The sequence below is a fragment of the Gymnoscopelus microlampas genome, assembly GCF_963454915.1.
Source record: "Gymnoscopelus microlampas genome assembly, chromosome: 3".
In the NCBI taxonomy this organism is placed as follows: Eukaryota; Metazoa; Chordata; class Actinopteri; order Myctophiformes; family Myctophidae; genus Gymnoscopelus; species Gymnoscopelus microlampas.
Genome location: NC_139940.1, coordinates 40667004 through 40689014, shown reverse-complemented (window position 1 = coordinate 40689014; position 22011 = coordinate 40667004). Strand labels below are relative to the sequence as shown.

General features: G+C 44.7%; 1 protein-coding gene across 1 annotated transcript in view; it reads right to left on the bottom strand.

Annotated features, from left to right (window-relative positions):
• bckdhb (branched chain keto acid dehydrogenase E1 subunit beta) overlaps positions 1-22011 on the bottom strand; it is a 61796-nt gene that overhangs the window by 7397 nt on the left and 32388 nt on the right. Inside the window, exon 9 of the mRNA XM_084051814.1 lies at positions 6086-6172. Within this exon, the coding sequence (XP_083907940.1) occupies positions 6086-6172 (87 nt within the window). The remainder of the gene's footprint in view (positions 1-6085; positions 6173-22011) is intronic.

The window sequence follows — 22011 nt, the reverse complement described above, 5'->3', positions numbered from 1 at the left end:
ATCGGTCCAGTGGTATGAGAGATTAGCCACGCACGCACGCACACACACACGCACACCTTCTTCAAGAACAGCTCTCCCCCTACACTAGGTGCCACATAGTAAAAACTCAGTATTTTAACAATGACTCAATGTCTAATATTCTAGGAGGGTCAAGACAATTCGGTTCAGTACAGTATAATGATGGAGGGGGCAGTGAGACCATCTGGACCGTGACCATCAAGATTACATGCATAAGAGCTATTCTCTGCCCTTCTGCAGCAGACAACGAGACAGACAGACAGACAGACACAGACAGACAGTCAGTCAGTACCAGGGAGTTTGCCCTTTTGTCTGGATCAGAACTGTAATCACCTCTAAATACACTTACGGGAAGTAGGAGAAAAGTACAGTAGTCTGGTAGCCTGCCACCACAGCTGGACAGAGAATGGCCACACAACTCAGATTTCACTCAAATCGGTGTTTATCTTTTGGGAAGTGCATCATTATATGTAATATACTTAAATGTCAGAATAAAAATATGACAACATTGGCAGCACCAAAACGCTTTGCATCCTGCAATGAGGCTTGGTTTAAAAATACAGCTTCCCGGGGGCTCAGATTTGCAGTTGTGATATTGTGTCTGCTGTCACGCGCAACTAACAGTTTGTCACAGACAGCCACAGATTGGGGGGTGCACTCCTTCCAAGATGGCAGATAAATGCCAATATCATTTGGTGGACTGGCCAAGAAAGACAACAACAGGCCTTCATATTAACTCAATGTCAACAGAGGACAGTCTGGGGTTCCAAAACCCCAGACTTCAAATGCCTGGCTTTGATTCTTGAGCAGAATGTTGTCAAACCTTTCACCATGTAGTTCAGACAGATCAAATAAAGCAACGGATTTCAGTACAATGTCACTGTATATTGAGTTGAACATCTAAGCTCCTCCCTGCAACATAAGGGTAAAAAAAGAAGTAAAAATGACAGAGTAATCTTCACGTAGCCTATGGCTTGGTTTTCTAACGCCAGTCTGTCAGCGAGATTCAATGTTGATGCTTATATTTCTTACATCTCCTCGAAAATGTCTCATTAGCTACAAACATGCAACAGCCAAACTGCCAGCTATTGTATTGAATGGAGCACACAACTTGGCAGCTGGGATGAATTCTTTAACATATTTAGTCTAAGCAAAAAGGGCTTCTGGCCTAATATGAAACTAACGAGTAAAACATGTTACCATGATGTAGGCTGCATGTCAGGTTGGGAAACAAATCCCAGGGAGCTTGGTTGCGTATAGATCTCAAGTCAGGTGTCTCATTTTTTTGACATATACATTTGCTTGAATGGTCCTAGGGGAAACCTACTGTAAGGCTAATCTTCCAGTCAGCAGTGGGAAATATTTTTAAACCCAAACCATCTTTCCAGAGTTAAATCAGAGTAAGGGCTTGCAACTTACATTAAACAGATAACAGGAAAAAAAGTGTATTCATAATTATTTGTACATTTTTGAAAGGACAACTTATTTCTTAACTATTTGCAACCCAGCATATGAATAAGCAAATATGAACAAAGGATTGGATAACAGTAGGATGCTACCATCACTGTTATTATTTCTTCTCTTTTAACAACACATTTTCATTTTCATTATATTGAGTCAAAGTGACCAAAATAAAAGGAGATATGGAGCACTGACTTCAACTTAAAGTTGGGAAAAAGCTCACTGTGCCTCTCAGCAGTTAGATGAAAGGCAGTGCAGGCTAATGACTGAATTGGGCCTTGGGGTTATTTCAGCAATCAACTGGAATGGGCTGCTACACACAGCAGCAGTGTACTGCAGCTTTATAACCTCCCAAGTGTTACAACGCCCAGTGGTACAGTACCTGTATCCCCATTCACTATCACTTAAAACCAGCCCTCTTCCATAAACGCTGTGCCTTTGAAGGCATTTAGTGCATCCCCCGATGGACATGGCCATGGGGAGATGACCATGCGGTTTTACAGTAGAAGATGGCGCCCAGGCCAATGTAGCCTTCATGCCGCTTCCAACTTCCAACATGCCTGACAGGCAACCCGGTGCTCTGCTTCTGATTCAAAAGGCATTTACAGGCGGAACGGAAAAAAAAACATGTAAGCCTTCATCCTATACCAACACCAACTGGGCTGCCAGTACAGTACTTCAACCTTTGAAGGGTCTCCCAGAACCATAGCATGGCTCAGCGGTAAGCACTGGCTTGTACTTAGATGCCGGGAATCCGTTTGATTCCGATTACAGACAAATAAAGAGAAGTGCTCGCAGTGCAACCATAACGGAGCATTCCAAGTGTCTCCTGGAGGACTGTGGTAGGTCTACAGCGAAGATTATTTCACTGACTACAGTGTATAATCTAGGTTGGTTGATTGTAGTGGGAAGATGGGGCATGAACCGTAGACCAGACTGTTTGAGAATGCACAGCTGGATCATGCTAAACTATCATCTTTAATAATGCTAGCCTATGTGGGGTATTTGTGAACAGCAGCTGTTGTCCATTTAGGCAGGCCGCAATTCTCCAAATAAAACGCCATGTTCACAGTCACTTCATTCTTGACAAATGCAAATTGACAGGCCAATAGTCTTTTCTTTTAAAGCAAAACTGACAAGTCAAATTAATTTCCGTTAAAGCGAAACTGACGGGTCAGATAGATTCTTTTCCAGCGGATCTAAAATTGTATTAAAAATAAAGGAGCAGTTTTTTTGACTGAGGTTTGTGGAGTTTGGGAAGGAAGTGTGATTCACCATTTCTCTCTGTGCATCCCTGAGGTCCATGGAAGCATTGTCTTTAGCAGGCCCCCCACTCTGCCCCATCCAGGCAGCAGAGAGACGATCACCAAGAGGCCAGCCAATGACACATTATTAAACCATGAGGGGCTGGGGCCAAATGCTGACCGTGGAAACCCTCCAAACTCGAACCAAACTAGATCCAACCATACATGGATCTTTCCTTAACCCATTTAGATCGGGAACGCATCTGTGTCATTTTTAGATTTGAACATTATTTTACACTTTGGCTATTCAAAAATAGCAGATCTACAAGCTCATAGCGCCCGAGTATCGCGCTACGAGCTTGTAGATCTGCTATTTTTGAATAATTGTGAAAATGTGTTCAAATTTTTGAATACATATTCTTTTAAAGCTAACATTTTTAACTCAAATCTTTGCTTCTGGAACAAAATATTTTGAGATGGGGGGTCCACGGCCAAATACATATTATTTTGGGGGTCCTTGACATGAAAAAGTTGCAGCACCACTGATAACGCAACATTTTTTAAAGTTTTTCAGAAAACTGTTAGGATTTAGAAGACATTTGTAGAATCAGAACCTCAGGTCTTAATGGGTTAAAAGCTGAGTTGCAAGGATTAGGCCTAATACACCCTTAGTTGAATCCTTCCTATCCAACAATAATAAGACAGCAATAGTGTCCTCAGACAACAGTGGCTCCATAAGCTTCCCTGTCAACTGCTCTCACAGTGTGTTCATTCGTTTTCACCTTTCCCTATCCGTGTAGTGATACAGGGGTCTGATCTTAAAGGCTGCCCACGCCAAGAACGATGACTATAATGATAACTATAAATATAGGGTGGCCGTAGCTGAGTGGGTAGAATTGGAGGGTCACCGGCTCCCGCCCCAGCCTGCCCAGTCTGTGTGTCAAAGTGGCCCTGAGCAAGACACGTAGCCCTTAACTGTTCACCGGGCGCTGTACTATAGCACCCACTGCTCCTAATAATTACAATTAGGCCTGTCGCAATTATTTTTGCATTATCGTCATAATAGTTTCCATGTTGAAGAATTTTCACACATTTTCAAATATAAAAAAGCAGAAATAGCAGATCTACAACACGTGACGCGTTGTAAGCTTGTAGATCAGCCATTTCTGCTATTTTCACATGTATAAAATGATTAAATATATCAATAATTTATTTGTATATTTAAGTTAATTGTCATATCTGCCTGTGCAATTTTTGATTACGAAGCGAGAATATGTTCCAATGTTCAATGCCAAACACACAATTAAATCGTTAATTGCAATTATTTGAGTGACAATTAATCGTCAACTTAAATTTGTAATAGTCACAGCCCTAATTACAATGGGTAAATTATTCAAATTTCATGTGCAAATGTACAACAACAAATACCCGAAGAACAAATATGTTGTAAAAATAAATAAATAATACCACACTACAACTGTAACGGCGACAGTGGTGAACGATATAAAAGTTAGGATCACTTTCAGAACGTTTTCATGAACAGCCAGCTCCAGCACTGCTCAGCACCTTTCTGCTAAAAGCCCTATTCTTAGCCAACTTTTCCTTTCCGTCCCATTATCGAACGCCACATCCCAGTTATTTCCCAGTGAGTCACCGTGGTAGCCATCTGGCCGGGGGGTATAAGGCTTCTTTGGAGTCTGTGGTGTCATGTTACCCAGGTAACCTAGTCAGGCGAGTGTGCATGTGTGCCTTTTACACACTGACACCTGGATAGACTACTATGAATACACAGAAGTCTTTTTGTCACTTTTAATAGGCCAAACTCCTACTTCAAGATAAGGGACAAAAGATTGCCCTTCCTGGTAGCCTTTTCATGTTCCACTTCATAGCCCTCTCTCAAATGCCATTTGTGTTAACACACACATTTCACAAGTATCTAACTCAAACACTTTTAAAAGAACAGCATCCACGAGGCGACGGGAGTCTGACCAAGTGAAAACTCTGGAGCATGGCAATCAGTGAATGCACCGACAGCTTACATCATCTGCATACAATGTGGAAACATGGAAACATGGATGACTCACCAGATTGGACTGGTCATTAAAGCCCTCAGTGAGAGAGGGAGAGAGACATGCATTTAATGAGAGGAACTACTGATTCTATAGCATTGCCTCTGAACTCGCTCTCTCTCCCTCTGTCGCACACCCACACGTGCACACACACGCACACACCACTTGAGCTAACACCCTACTGTACTGTACATACCACTATCCCACAGCCTTTGGAGGAGACAAGTGGGAGAGCAGAGAGAGTTGTATTGGCTGACCTTCTATGGGTGATTAAGTCTCTACTCTCTAGAACATTTAATTGAGACCAGACTGGAAATCACTGGCTGCTACCAGCCACACACAAGGAGAACATGCCACACATACTTCGATCACCGTTGCACCGGCCTTATATAGATGTCACGAGGACCAGAAGGGCAGAGAAGGAAGGAACACCTTCTGCTTTTCCTGTCCTCCAGTCACTGATAACTAAGAAGATCTCGTCACTCATCTCTGACATTATACAGTCTCATCGCTGTTGGGCAGAAACCGTGGATCTCCATATTTTTGTGTTGTTATGTTTTTTTCATAAATTAATTAGCTGTTCTATACTTTGTTGGATGATGGCATCACACACAAGTAGCGAAAATAGCATATCTATAATAATCTCTAAAATAACAAGATCTACACACACACTACAATTTGTAATCAAAGACACCTTCTGTGCAAAACTGTAGATCAGCCGTCAGCGTTGGTTTGAATATGAACCCTGACCTGCCCCGTCCTCCACACAGTATGTAATCCTATAGCTCATCATCGGGGGCCTCATACAGCGTACCTACAGTATACCCTATAGCCAGCAGAGGTGGCAGATCTGTCAGCGCCTCTTAACCTGTAGCTTATTGCCTCTGTAAGCTATAGGCTGTCCACTCTAAGACATAGGTCTATTTCAGTTTTATCTTTCAAGTGAGATTATTACTAGCAAATCCACCACAAACCCACTGTCATGTCAATGATTGAATCCCTGATTCCTAAGGGGATGTGGTGGATTCCAATGACATGTTACCAGATATGTGGTTGCATACTCCCCCTGCAAACAATGAATCTCATACATGCACACACATTAATAGGGAAAACACACACACACACACACACACACACGCACTATACTAAATAAAGTACATCAATCATCAAAGTACACACACACGTCCAAATCACAAAATACCTACAGCGCAAACACACCACACAAGACACACATACACACACTCGTACACCAAATGCGCACACACATACTGTACAGTATACGCACACACTCACCTGCACCGTTGCGCTGATTTCAGCAGCAAACCCTCCAGTAATGGGGGCCTCATGACTGATGAGTAAGCGCCCGGTTTTCACCACCGACTGAAAAAGAAGGGAAGAAAGAAAAACAAATAAGCCCCAAATTGCACATGCTAATCAATACAACAAGTTGAGCACTCAGCTCACTGTGCTCATGGCTGGTGTTGAATGGATTGGCCTGGTGACAGCATCCTGCCAGAGGCCTCTGGAACCCATGTGGCTGGCATCATCAGCGAAATGGAAATAAAATACAGCGAAGTGAAGTTAAGAGCTAAACTAATTTAATGACGTTTGGCATCATCGGCATCATCGGGATCAATGATAATTGAGATATATTGGGATTGTGAAAGGAATAAAATAGAGATAACTATTTCTGACTGCATTCATCCATCACTTCAAGATTGGTACCAGCTGCCGGCTTTGCTGACAGACAACCAAACTGATGGCTGCAAAGGAAAACAGAACGCTCTGCGATTTTTATAAGATGTTTTCAACTTGATCGTTTCATCACATTCTTACAGTACATGGTGCGTGTGTGCGTGTGTGTGTGTGTGTGTGTGTGTGTGTGTGTGTGTGTGTGTGCGGGTGCGCGCCTGCGTGCATGTATGTGTGTGTCCGTCTTTGATGCATGAATGTGTACTGGCATGAAACTAGATATGGAATTGTGAGCCCACCAGAGGTCTTCTGTAGAGAACATTTTCCAGATTTCACTGCATCCTCCGACAGTCACCTCTGCTAAGTCCTGTGTGTGTGTGTGTGTGTGTGTGTGTGTGTGTGTGAGTGTGAGTGTGTGTGTGTGTGTGTGTGTATCTGGGAGTGTGTATACACACCTAGCCACGCTCAATTAACAGCTAATTTGATGTTCAACTTTGTTGTGCATGAAATCGTGAAAATAGCCGTGTGAGCATGTAGAGCTGCTATTTTGGCAGAACGTTCACCGATTTTCATGTTCCCCTATTTTTGCTGAATGTTCACCTATTATGACATGCCCAGAATAGGGACTATAGGGTTTGTGTGGTTAAACACGTAATTCTCTCGAAATAGACACGTGTCTGTACTGTACATGCACAATTGATGTGCATTAGCATGCATAGGGCTGCGAGACTAAGTGCTGGACGTACGTGCATCTGCTGAGGCCATTTGCGGGTCAGTGGAAGGACGTCAGCAAGTAAAAAACGCTTACTGTGCGGTACACTATACTATATCTGTTCACTGTCCTTAGCCCTGCATGTGTGCAAAATGGATGTCACACACACAGGCACGAGCTGGGGGTCTGATTTAGGCTGGCAAGGAGGCATGCAGGGCCGAGAGAGGACGATCATGGACATTAGAGGTCTTTGCCTCCCAGGCATTTTTCATCTGGGTTTACTATAACCCAACATTACTGCACGAGGATGCCACTGCTCCACCCTTTATCTACCCGAGCATAAAACCCTTTACTATACTATAATCTAATCTCATCCACTCTGTACTGTACGTCTCTCCGCTTGTCCTGACCAAAACTATATCTGTGCCCTGATTTGCAACTCTAGCAAACCCTTCTCTCTCTTCCTTGCATTCCTTTCTCTCTTGTGTCTCCTTTTCTTTTGGAGGGATCCTTAATGCACCTTAACCACTTAAGCCCTATTTATTTTGTCGTATGCCGCTCACCACGCGGCGCAAGTGAGCTTGTAGATCGGGTGTTTTTGCTGTAGGAACATTTGGAAATGTTTTGGAAATGTTTTAAATAAGTTTTAAAGTGGTTAATAATGGAATGAGTCTACTATGCCACTCTCACAAGCATACCAGCACTCATTTACTTGTTGCCGAGGATTTATTTTCCAACGTAGAGGTTTCAATGGGGCCTAATAAAAATATATGCCTGGGCTTAGCTGTGCAAGCAAGAGTGAAATTCCTGGTGTGATATTCTGGAAGCTGAGTCGAGTTTCCACTGCAAAAATGGGACCACTCAGTTCTCTCTTTCCCGTCATCACACACACACACAATATAGGCTAGAATAGACAGAATCTGAATATCACCTGCCTCCTTCTGCAAAAGCCACAAACCAAACATGCAGCCAAATGCATCTAAATAACCCCCTGAAAGTATGCGACACACGTACAACCATATGGCGCTGCAAATTAGGCCTCACATTCTTCCCATGGGGACCGCATAATATCAAACACAGAAGCGTTCCAGGGCATCCCGCTGATGCTAAAGAGGCAAATGTTTACATTGCTGAGGTCCCTGGTTTGGCTGTGAGGCACGGATCGACTGTGGTAGACTGTACCACACGCTAATATGGAGAGCTGGCTGAAAGAAACAGCAGTGTGTCACTATGAGACACTCAAGCTTGACTTGTTGCCAAAGGGGCCTTTTCCTGGTTGGGGCACACTGGATGGGGTTGTCCTGCAAGGGTTGCTATTTAAGGAGCTGGCAAATCAGCACGGAGCTTTAAGAGTCCTGAAATTCTGACAATATTAACGTAGCCGGCTTTTAAAGCCCAAACTTGGTGGTCATGTCAGTTCACCGTATTTAAAGAATCAAGAATCACACTTCTTTGCAGGTGCAAAGAAGTGGGTGAAATCTTTTTCACACAAGCCATCATTTTGTTGTTTTTCAGAAAGGGAGAAGAAGAAAAAAGAGTGGGGACAGGCAGAGGGGAGAGCAGGGAGAAAACTCTTGACATTGAAAGATGCTTTTCACTGGGCGACAGTGGCTCAGGAGGTAGAGCTGCCGTCTTGGAATCCGAAGGTTCCAGGTTCGATCCTCGGCTCCTCCTGGCTAGCCACATTCCAATACCCCAAATCTCGCTCACTCACACTTGGTCACTCCAGCTTGACCTGGAAATAGTTTTGTCCCAATTTGCTTTTTGGAGGAGCCGAGTGGAGGAGACGTGTGGAGGAGCCGGGTGGAGGAGAGGAGTGGGCTCTCAGAGTGCGCGAGTTTCATGTCTCCTCGCGGAAGACGTTTTTTTCCTTCTCCTGTGACTTATACATAGTCCTCCCCCACATGTGGCCACACAAACACTGCTTGAAACCCGAAACCATGGTTCCAGTGATCCAGCTGTGTGACACGTCATACGTGATCGCGGAATTTGCCGTCGCTTTGAAATGACACTGGGTGAGCCGAGCATAGTGCATTCCGATCCTATGAGGCAAACCCGGTCGATCACTCCGTCCTCGCATCTAATCCTCTACTCCTCGCTGGGGGCGGGGCTAAGGCGCGAGTGGAGGACGCGAGGAGAGTGACCGAGTGTGAAAGTTGGGGTCGGAATTCAGCTCAAGTGTCGAGGTGTCCTTGAGCAAGACACTGAACCCCCAACTGAACCCGATGAGCAGGTTGGTGCCTTGCATGGTTTCCTCCGCCATCGGTGTGTGACTGGGTGAATGTGAAGTGCATTGTAAAGCGCTTGGAGAAAAGCGCTATATAAATGCAGTCCATTTACCATAATGTCAAAGACAACCAAATAAATCTAGATATCTCTATATATATAACAAAAAAGGGACTACACATCCAAACTAGAAAAAGTGCTCCTCGGAGCACAGGTCTCCGCCAGGTCAGGTACGTTATTGTGGCCTCCTGGTGGCGCTATAATAGGCCAATGTGAAAAGGGTGCCATTTCTTCTTAGGCCTTTCACGGCAATCGGACACTGCATTCATGATTTGAGGCATTTTGTTCCAAAAATGTGTTTTGCTAAATTAGACCTGCTGGTGGCGCTTTAACAGGCCAATGTCAAATGGGTGGCATTTCCTCCTCGGCCTAGTGGGAGTGTGCGTGTGAAATTTCACGGAAATTGCAAGCTGCGTTCATGATTTGAGGCATTTTGTTAAAAACGGACCAATCCTGCAAACTTTGGAAGCCAACCTTAGCCAATCAGGATGGAATATGGGAAATTGGGCAGATCCGGGTTGATCAAATGACTAGATACTGTGTACCAATTTGCATGAGGTTTGGATAGAATCTGTAGGAGTAATGTAAAAAAAAATGCACAAATCGGCCTCCTGGTGGCGCTATAACAGGCCCATGTGAAAAATGTGGGGCAGAGGTTCTGAATTGGCATCGAGGGAGTGTGTGTGCACAGTTTCACAGCGAGCGGGCCAACGGTGCCGGAGATTAGCTGGTAACACACGGACACGACACACACACGGACGGACGGACAGGGGGTAAAACATACTCTCTCGCCATGCCTTTCGGCCTGGCGGAGACAAAAAACCCGTCGGAGGTGCAAGTCTAGTAGTCAGCAGGTATATAAATGGAAAAAAGGGATGGACCTTCAAGGACTCCCTGGAGTGGGCAGTCCCTTCATTGAAGGTCCATCCCTTTTTTCAATCTATATATATATACATATATACACATAGCATAAGACCAGCAGATACAGTATGTACATGAGGTTAAACATAAAGGTGTAAAAGCGGTAACTCTTGAAGAATCGCTGCACAACTCAGGGGAACAAGTTCACTGTGTGCATGAATCACTGGTCATATGACACAATGTTCAGGAATGTGGACGTTTATAACAACAAAGCATAGATGATAACAACACCTGGCAAGCTACAAAGTGAAGAAGCCCAGAGTGTGGGGCTTGAATCGGGGGGCGGTGTCTTGATATGACATGTTGCTGTTAGGTTTGCCTTAGCGATAATGACTCAGGCAGGTCGGACGAATAAACAGAGCTGCTGCCCAACTCTGCCCCGCCCTGATGCTGACCCCATTCCTCATCTGCCTCTCTCACACACACACACACACACACACACACACACACACACACACACACACACACACACACACACACACACACACACACACACACACACACACACACACACACACACACACACACACACACACACACACACACACACACACACACACACACACACACACACACAGAATGTGTTTACATAAGCATTTGAGTTCACCCTGAAAACACCAGCACTGCCTCTATCTCCCTGTATGACCATCAACCAATCAGAAGGGGAGACCCATCATCATGAACAATGCATCAGCAGCGCATTCTTCAGATGCTTCTGGCACAAAAGAAGCCTGACACTGTTATTACAATATCGTGGGATAGAATTTCAGTCCCTAGGGCCCCACGGGGGGCGACGGCAACTAACAACCCAGTTTGGAGATGCACTCTAAAATGCTCATCGCCTTTCATAGGAATGAGTGACAGGAACTGGGAAAGGCCTCGGCTCGCTGGCAGATGTTTTCAGCCAGCTACTTAACTTGCCTAATATGACAATATGCTCGAGAAATGGCAGAATGTGGTAATGTCTGGGAACACACATAGCCACTGGATACAGTGGCACAGTGGGTATGAAGCATTTGGGACGCAAAGGCAAAAGCACTTGCCAGTTATAGAGAAAAAAATAAAAAAAAGAATGAGCACATTGTCAAATTAAAATGATGCTGTTCCCACTTTGTATTATTGCTTCATACATAATCACACAAGTAATCCAAGGCCATTATATTTCACTTGAAGATGGTTCAAAATGGGCTGTATAGCTACAGAGATTTGGTAGAATCTCTGTATATAAAGTAGTTGCCTATGGTTTGGGATGAACCATTGCATTGTTGCATCTGTTGTACGGCGGTGAATGGAAGGATGCCAAAACTAGAGAACAATGTGAAGAAAAGAAACACGGGTAGGTTTTTTGTGTTCATCTGATTTACACCTTACTCAAACGTCTGTCTCCACACAGATCTATCTGCTCGTCTCTCTCCATTTTACTACAGTATGTGGCATTCACCGTCTCTACACAAAAGGACAATTCTAGTGGCTTCTGTTGTCAGACAACACTGCCAGTCTGGACGGCAGCACTGTCCAACTCGGTTAATTCATCTTACTGCCTGTGTCCAGGGCCGTAAATAATATGCAATCGCACACACAGACAGAACTGAAGACACAAAGTTAATTTTTTCATTTCTGACAAGAGACTCTGACAGTACTGTAAGTCGTACGTAGCAATTGTGGTTGCAGCCTTTAACCCTGTTGCTTCCGGTGCAAGATGAGTTCTCAGAAGACAAAACCATCCACTCTCATCGTGTGGCTTGACCCTTTCTCTCCAAAGTCATGCAGTCCTCTTATTTGCCCATCAGAACCAGCCTTTCATCGTGGTAAACTTAGGACTCGGGCTCCGAACGGAGACAAAAGTCGTACTGTTGAGAGGAGCCACAAGGAAAGAGGCCCCCATGTGTAGATCAGTCGGACACATCCAAGGGGGGAGAAAAAAATTATAAGCTTTGCGTGAGCCGAGTACAAACAAACACGCAATGAATCTTCCAGTACAACCTCAAGTTGACAAAAGGCATGTTGGCAGAGCCATTTCATTGTGAGGCTGATGAGTTTATTACAGTGTGGGCCTTATCTTGTGTGTTGTCTTATGAGGCTCCTGGTAAACGTTTGACACATTTGGGACAAAGTAACATCACTGAAACTCAATGGTGGGTCTGAGGCCAGAAGCATCTATTCACTGGAACAGCACCGACAGCAGAAGCGGTTTGGAAGAAAAAGAGATGGCAGGAGAAGAGAAACGATGGTTCCGAAAAATAGACAAGAGAACTGAATTTGTGAGTGGAGGCTGTGGGAAGAGAATCTGCTTTTGAGGGTCCTGAAAGTGGGTTGGTCTGTGAAGATTCTGGTTCTATCCTGTCTGTCCCAGGTGTTTGGGTGAGAATAGCAGAGTGTTATGACCCTAGGGTCATAACTGTATTTTCTGAGCACAGAGGGAAATTTAATTTTCAAGCAGAGGCTACAGGCGTTAATTGCAATGACAAAAGGAGTGAATAGGCGCCAATGACGACCGAAGTGTGAGTCCACGGAACAGTTCTCTATCAAACGTACACAGTAGAACATACAGAGTCAAGATTGCTGATGTAATTGAAAGACAAATCCTAGTGGCACTCAGCCAAAAGTGACTTGTGCACATTAACAGTATTATGGGCATATCTTTCTGCTTCAAATCTGCCTAACAGCAGAAAGTACAAAGAAGCTAAATGATGCAACAGACAATACAAATCCACAAGCTTGGTCCCGGTCTTAACAGGTCTGTTGAGGCCAAAAATCACAGCTTTGAAACAAGCTCCCAGCATTAAGAGACTGCTGGTTAAGTCGACAAATATTAATTTAAGCCTTATGGCTCCGTGTTGTGGTATATAGTGGTTTCAACTTTCAACGTGCACGTTCTTTTACTCATAGTTTTTTACTTTTGGCACTTTCACCTAGTTGTTGTTATCAGCTTGCCTGTATGTTATTGTTGGACTGGGCCTGGGTCTGGCATTGAAACAGACTGAATTTCCTGGCACGAGTTCTGAGAAGACGGCGGCTCTATTGGTGACAGCTGGGTCTGCCCCTCCCCTCCCCCAGTTCTGTATTGAAAGGTATAACGAGTAGGATGTATATACTCATACAAAAATAATCCCCCTCAATCATCACTTATGACCCACTAGAAAAGTGACTGTGTCCACCTCTGAAGAGACCCTTCCCTTGTCTGTATTTTCTCATTGTACGTTGTTGGAGACACTTCTGGGCATCAACCTTTGGGCAGCAGATGTGCACTATTGGTGTTGTCGAGCCGGGGAGGAGGGGCCAACTTTGAATGTTAGGTTTACAAACCGCAGCAAACAAATCCTACTTGTTAAACCTTCCAACAGAATCAAAGCAGAAAAAAAATAAACGCCTGCAGGTAGGCTATCTTCCCCCATGGGGATATACAGTAAGTAATACTTCCATGCAATAATTCCAGACGCTTGTGAATTATAACAAGCGCTCAAGCGCTCCCGGTCAATGGGATCGGAAGCACTTGATTGATGAGGGATTTATTTTTGGAATGGGACCACCTTGTTCTATTCAAAATGGAAATCCCTCATCAATCAAGCTCTCCCAATCCCATTGAGATGCTCTCTGTATAAATTCAGCCTCCGTGCCCACGCTTGGAGCCGAGCGGGGGGCGGTGGGTGGGGGAGGCAGGGAGGGCTGCTGCTGGTGGTGATGGTGGTGGCTGGGCCGGGCTGGGCTGGGCGACAGTGGTGGTGGTTGCAGCTTTAGTGCTCATTGTGCTGCAGGCAGGGCTGTCATTAGGAGCAGAGCCGTTCCGCTGGCTGCAGGGGGAAATGTCATGTTTACTGCCATTCCCATACACACCCAACGTAATGAGCAGCATGGAGGCTCTTCCTCCCTCCATCCCACTCGCTCCTACGCTCCCATCCTTCCTCATACTATCCACCCCCCCCCACCCCCCATATATCCATCCCTTTATCTCATAGTCCATACTCTCTATCCATGTGCTCTACATCCGGGGTTCCAAACTTTTTCCATGCCTAAAAACCCTAAATAGCCATAGCCTCTGGATATTGCGAAATGACTTAAAAAAAGAAGGGGAAAAAGAGAAAACTAAAATAGCGATGTTGTGAGCTATTCTCGAACATTTTTTAAATAGCTTGAGAAATGTTGCCAACATGCCCAAAATAAGGACGCCGGGTTGAAAGTGGTACAATAATCGCCATCGGATGACTTGAATTTGAAATTAAATTGCCGTGGCCCCCACTTTGGTCTACACACCCTCCCTCTATCCCCCTCCTTCCATCCTTCCATCTACCTATCTCTCTCTCTCTCTCCCTCGGTCCCAGTGTTCCTGACCACGGAGACAGAGCCTGCCAACAACAGGCTGGCCTTCAGATCCCACAGGGCCTTGGCATGGCCTCTGAGGCCCTGGGTCACAGCGGTCACTCTCCCATGGTGAACGGGTGTGCACACAGACAAAGGGGCCCGCCAAAAAGCATGTGCATGTACAGTATACACCACAGGCACACTGAGGTACACGAGGGGGTCTGAAAGAAGAGTTCACGCAGCACGCACGCCTGCATTACATTATACTCAACATGTGTGCACCTTTGCATACGCATTACACACACACACACACACACACACACACACACACACACACACACCCCCCCAGAGCTTTTCATTACTCTTCGCATTCACACCTGATTATTAGTTTTATGACAGCCACTGGAAGCTATTTTCACAAACAGGACATAGACAGACAGACAGGAAAGATTAAGACGGACAGACGAAGACAACTAGAGCCATATTTATACAGTAGACAGTTATCACAGGGCACTAACTCATTCTGAAAGGACAGTGTGCCGACTATATGAGGACGAAGATCGAATAAAAACAGTTCAAACTACCACAAAACAAGGCTGTGGTTGGACTAGTACAGAAGCTCATTATGTGCTTTCTGAATGACAAAGTTTTCCAAAAAGGAGACAAGAAAACCAAGGGGAAGCTGCCAAAGGGTTCATATATTATTTGTCAGATCTATATTTACGCCCGAAAATTTGGCACAAATGTTTTGCGCGCACATACGCACACAAAAAAACGCGCACGCGCGAACACACAAGTTGCCAGGGCCCCCAAAGCGCTAAGTGGCTCCCAGCCTTCCCAGTACGCCTTCCATTCCACCAGGCCGTCCATCAAACTGTGACAGGAAAGAGCGAAAGTTCAGAACTGTGCCGCCTGGCGAGGAGACGTCCTCGTCGCGGGCCCCCGCTGGCTTTGGTCCTTCCCGCCAGCCCTGTAATCGCGCGGCCACCGCAGGGTCCTAACTCATGCGTTACCATGTGATCTCCGTGACAAATGGGAGTCGCGACACAGCTTGACTCCTCGCTCGGGCCTTTTAAGTGGCGCGCTGCGATTAGCGAGAGGGGTGAACGCGCGGCGAAGCAAAAGGCCCGTTAAATCACAGCACTGAAGAGAGGCAGGAAACACAAACACTCGCTCTCTCTCCTTTCGATCCCACACGCTTGCTCGCTCGCTCGCTCTCTCTCACGAGACTGCAGAAGGGGGGAAAAGAAAAGAGGGGGAGCAGGGGAGGCAGGGAGAAAGAGAGAAAAGCTGAGGGAGAGATGGAGAGAGTGAGAGAGCAAGACAATGAATGGCCTCAGGTCTGGGCCTGGGGCCAAGCCATCCTCCAGAGGAGCCAGGACGCCAGGGGAGACCTCAGACAGAAATAACTCCAAACATCCCATAAAGAGCCATTAAAACCAATTCAACTCAATTACACCCTGACTCACACACACAAACACACTCGCTACCTTTCTGCCCTGCAACCATACCACCGACTACTCACTGGCACTCTCACACACAAACACACATAAACAAGTACTACTACTACTACTACCGTGTGTGCACGCCAGCCTGGTGATGGCTCAGTACGTGCTATGAGCATCTCAAATACCACCACATGTATGAACAGAGACAGACAGGCAGTAAAAACAATCAAATGTTCTTTTTAGGGCCCTATAAAAATGAGAATAACATAACCAAAGGGTGGTTTCGGGGGATATAACATCCCAAAGCAATGTCTGTGTGAGTGAAGGGTGCAATACTCCAAGAAGAGGGAGAACTTACAATCCAAAGAGCTTAAGTGTCAAGAATTTCTTGTAAAGGAGGATTCTTTATTGTAATGCCATCCTTGAATAAAATTAAAGTGTATGGCGCAGGGCCCAGAGGTAAATACAATGGAAAATTTGCGTTGAGAATGGAGGATGCAAACCATAAGAGAAAATGAGAGTGAGTTAGTGCAACAATTTTCAAATCTGCTATTCGGCAAAAAGTCAACAATATGCCTACAGTGATTCAAACACCTGGGACCAGCCTAAACTTCAGCAAAGTACAGTTAACAATGATGCCCACATCTTGACTGAATTCAGTGTTTGCTCAATTGTTCCACTCTGAAGAGCAGCAATGTGTCTCTCCCATTGTGGTATTTCCATCAGCCACACTCGCTACCGCTTGCTTCTCTCCTGGTGTTTGTGTGGCAATTGTGAAGAAGCGCAATCCGCAGTGTCAGTTACACGCATGGCTGCACGTCTGTTGATCTGACGGCGTAAATTAAATTAAAATGTGGTAATATTAATTAGGGAAAAACATAAATTGTGTGGGGGACTGGGAGAGAGTCCAATACACTATAAAAAGTCATTCCCTTTTGCCTCCACTGTTCTGGTTATTTTTGTCCCACTCTAGGGAGTGAGTGAACGCACGCAAGTCTGTTGTGTGAATGCATGCCAGCATGTGTATACAGTATGTGTGGCTGGGCGCAAAATCATTTGTGGTTTCTCTTATATATTATGTTGTCCTTTAAGTTATAAGGTCCTGTTGTATGATATTGATGCTAATTGATTCATAATATTTAATTAATATAATTCAAACAAAAAGTAACTATTGTGAATCAAAATAACGTGTAAAGTTAAAGATGACACACATCTGTTGTGTATCCTGAAGCTGAATCCAATAATACAACCCTACATAATCCGCTGAGACATGTTAGATCATGGCCCAGTGCCCTCTCTCTAAACAACCTGGCTATGATTGCCAATCTCCCAGTATGACTGTGAGGCCAACCTTCTGCCAGTGGTGGACAGAGGAGCTCATATCATGTGTTAGAACAGTGGTTCTCAAAGTGGGGGTCTGAGGACCAACAGGGGTCCCAAAAAAAATGTGCAGTTTAAATTAATTCATTCACTGCCACAATTATTGCTGGCCGCGTTTGCCCACTGCCAGAGATTTTTCATTGGAAAAAAAAAGTACTCAGGAGCCGAGATACAGAATTTAAGTTTTAAGTTAACAACGAAGTGGATGGGAGTCTAGATCTTCGAAAAATCATATCTCCTTGGTCTTTGGGTCAAAAAAAAAAATGTCAATTACGGCAGAGGCAGTGAATGAGTTAAACACCTAAGCCCTTATTTCAGCTATTCGAAAACAGACGATCTACAAGTTCGAGCTGTAGTTCAGCTATTTTCGAAAAATCTTGACAAATCTTTTCAAATGCCAGTCCCCGGCCAAATACATCAATTTGGGGGTTCTTGACAAGAAAGTATTTGAGAACTACTGATCGATAAGAGGAAAAACCTCCCTGCAGTCCTACGGGCAACACAAACACTTCTGTGTGTTGTTCATGTGTACTGTAACTGTACGCACGGCCATTGCGTCTGCAGACCTCGGTGCCATCCTCATGACTTCACGCGCACGCCGCCTTTTCCACTTGGGCTTTCGCTATCAACCTCCAAACTGACCTCAATGATCTCAATCTGTCCAGACCCCTGGCCAAAAGTCCTCAACTAAACCCTCCTCCTCAGTGGAAAATCAATAGCCCCGGCCTGGACGGCAAGGCACACAGCGGCCCATCAAATCTAAAGTGTTTTTTAGAGGGTTCAGTGTCATGACAACATGGCTGTCCCCCACTGTTGCTGCTGCTGGAGAGTTTAGCAATCAAAGCGCCTGGGTATGGAAAAAATAAAAAATAAAAAGAACTATGAACAAGGGACACGGCTGCGGAGGGTGGGTGACATTTATTGCCCTGCATAGTTTAGAGTCGTTCTCCTTGCCATGATAATAAATCAATCACCTCCAATCTCTGTAGGAGACAACTGGAGCTGGTGATATATTGACGTGTAGGTGACTCCAGTAATTAATTAGGTTCATGTGTGTGTGTGTGTGTGTGTGTGTGTGTGTGTGTGTGTGTGTGTGTGTGTGTGTGTGTGGTTTCTGCAGTGTCTGTGTGTATATGAGTGATTATAAAGGTGTCAGTGGTATGGACTGGGCAGCTTCACACAAAATCACGCATCCATCCACACCTCTTCCAGGAAAAAAACCTTGAAAGAGTATAAAGGGTCCCTTGTTTTTCTCCTTCCCCGCTCTGCCTTTCTTTCTCTCTCTGTCTCTCTCTCTCTCCCTCAAGGATATATCAAAGTAAAGGCTTCTCTCCATCTGTTTCTTCCTTTCTTAGATATAACAAACATATTCTCTAAACTGTTGTATGTCTTTGTGTCTCTGTGTCTGTCTTCTGTCAAAGTATGTCTTGCTTCTATCAGATCTCAAAGCCTCTTCGTGCGGATCCGGCACAAACTTAAGGCTCTACTCTAGCCGGGTGACACAGGGAGGAATTCTAGAAATCTCTAGTGCCTGGCTTAAGGAATGTGAGCACTGGCTGCTGCCTAGAGGATGAATGGAAAAGTCAGAGAGAAAGAGAGAGAGAGAGAGAGAGAGATGGTTGATGTTATATCACAGAAAAGGGAAGCTAAGACAGATAGGTCAAACTTTGATACAATCTTCTAACTCTGCCCCCAAAAACGCACAGCCTCAATTTAGCACAATCAAGATGGTCAATGCCTTCTGCGGTGTCACACTACCCCAGATTTCACCAGGGACAGATGATGGGGAAAGGGAGAGGGAGGGAGCGAGCGCAAGACCGTGTGAGAGAAAGAGAGAGTTTGATCCACCACCGAAAAACAACCATGAGTAATTTTCCACTGATATAAGCGGCAAAACACCGCCGCAGTACAACACATGACAGAGTTATGACACTCACAACCAGCCAAAAGGCACGCATGACTGCCCTTGGTCTCCCCTGTCCCAGCATTCTTCCAACCACCCCCCACCCCCTCCCCATCCATAAAGTCCTGCCGGATCAGTCCACACAGTGCCTGGTGTTAACATTGTAATTACAGACACGGGCTACGGTAATGAAAAGCAGTCAAGTCCAAACCTCTTTGGCCATTTTCTCCCACTTTGATTGTTTCCAGTGACTATTGGTGGTGGTGACACTGGGCCAGAGATATTAGAGCAGGGGGAGCGAGGCGTGTTGTGATGGGCCAGTAAGCAGATACAGGCTGCGACCTTGGGTTTGCGAGGGGAAACACAGGCACCGTCCCAGTCTGTCTGTGGGCTAATCACTAGCAGGAGGCCAGTCCCTTCCCTGGCACTGCTCCAGACCACAGATTCAGATAAAGGCTAGTCATGGCTAGGCTGCCACCATGGAAGTGGAAACTGACCAGTTATCACCACGGGGCAAGGGACACTGGCCTGTACTGTAATTGCCCAAACAAGCAAAGCAATTACATAAAAAAAACTAAAAAACAACAAAAACTAGAAAAAGACAGTGGGAAAAAAATATGTTTACAATTTAATTAGGCTACTGTAAGTGTCCAACAGGCAGTCTATATGCTTATAGACTGCCACAATGCAGTCATGAAATCCTGTGAAATCAAGCCATTTCTGGGTCATCATCTGGAGGCCACCTGGTGGTAGCTATGATTCACTGTCCTACATCATGATCTCCATGATAAGTTCAAAGCTTACTTTTCAAATTTGGAAACGGAACAAAAAGGCATGTTGGTCTTGAAGTTCTATAGCGTATGGCAAAGTTTCCAAGGAACTGCGCACACAGTCCATTGGAAGGTGTGGGGGTGCTGTTGAAGCAGGCCCTTCATAAATTACTTTAATTGAAAAGTGATGTCGCTGACATAATGCAGGGACCAGATTATGTGCTTGTTTGTCTTTATTTGAAGTAATGTAAGATATCTTAGCTGGGCTGGGAGCAAGACGGGTCTTCGCTAATGGTGTGCAGTCAGTCACTCAGTCTTACAGTTAGATTTGAGAGTTTCATGGTGCTCCAGTGACTTAACTCAAACCTGCTGCGCTACACTGGGCCTCAGTCTTCTGCATGCATGTTCACATGCAATGAGCAATCAGGGTCAAGTAAGCGCGTTCTGAGCCTGTGGCTGCCAGCTGACTTTCTTCAACACATTTGCATGTGGCCCCTCGGAGACCTGGCTCAGTTGGAATGGGCTCTGCGCTGTTTTCATAGCTCGATATGATCACAGCTGAAACACTGGCCTGTTCCCTCAGGCCTCGCTGGGAGAATAATAACGGTACTATGAGCAACAGACCTCAACACGCTCTGCGTAAGTGACAATGAAATCATATGAAGTTGCTGTAAAACACTGACATCCATCCTTTTCTTGGGTCCAATCTTAACCAACAAAAATCCCAATTGGTCAACTTTTTCCGCTGACTGAACAGCAACGAAGTTCAAGTCGACAGGTTTCAATTTGCGGGATGGTTAATAAAGTTGACATCCTTACCACTTTGGTGCAAGTTAGTTCAAGTGCCCAAATGAACTGGGAAAAAGGCTTGTTCTTTTATTACAGAGCTTCACATTGCCGCTGCCAGGCACAGCAGACAAGTTCGTGTTAAACCAAGGGTAACAGAAAACAGATCAGGATACATTTGGGTCAAAAAGCCACTAGTCTAATCACAGGCAAACTGAAAAACAGTATTCTGTAAGATGACGTTCTGATATTAGCTGTTTCCAAAACAAAGAAAATGTATATGTAATAGTTCACCCAAAAAATGTCAGATAGTTTAGATTGTTCACAAAACATTATATCGTAATCTTAACAGCTTTCTCCAAAACAACTGAAGCCAATGTAGACCGGTGGGATTTCTGAAATATGTGATTGTTAGAGGCATTTGGGGGTAAAAGTCGGGAACCAGGCCATTTTACATAATTCAAGGGTGCTGAATCAGAAAAACACGGTTCCCAAGCAAAATTCTTAGTGCTTAACCTCCTAATTTGCATATCAAAATGGCTGCCGATTTTGAAGTATTTCTTAAACAACTCTATAACAAAGCAAGCAAATCTGACAAATAAAGTGTATATATTTATGTTCTGAGGGTCATACAATGTGTGGAAGATATTTGTAATGTAATAAATGTAAATAAATATGCAAATTAGAGGCCACTATTACATAAAATGATGTACCGTAGTACTCAAACGGTGCAAAAGGTGCATCCCCCTTATTTTGTTCCTAATTATCTGTATTTTTGCCATCCTTAGGACATCTAAAATACATACTTTTTCCCCATGCTAAATGTTTAGTTTTTGACCTTCTAATCTGCATATCTGAATGGCTGCCAAATTGGCAAATTCGCACCTTTATCTTCAATAACTCTGTGGCCAGGCAAGCAAAATTGACAAATGAAGTGTCTATATACATTTTCTACAATGTGAGTAAAGAATTTGTAAGTAATATAATATGATAATATAATATAATAATCAGCCTACTCCGGA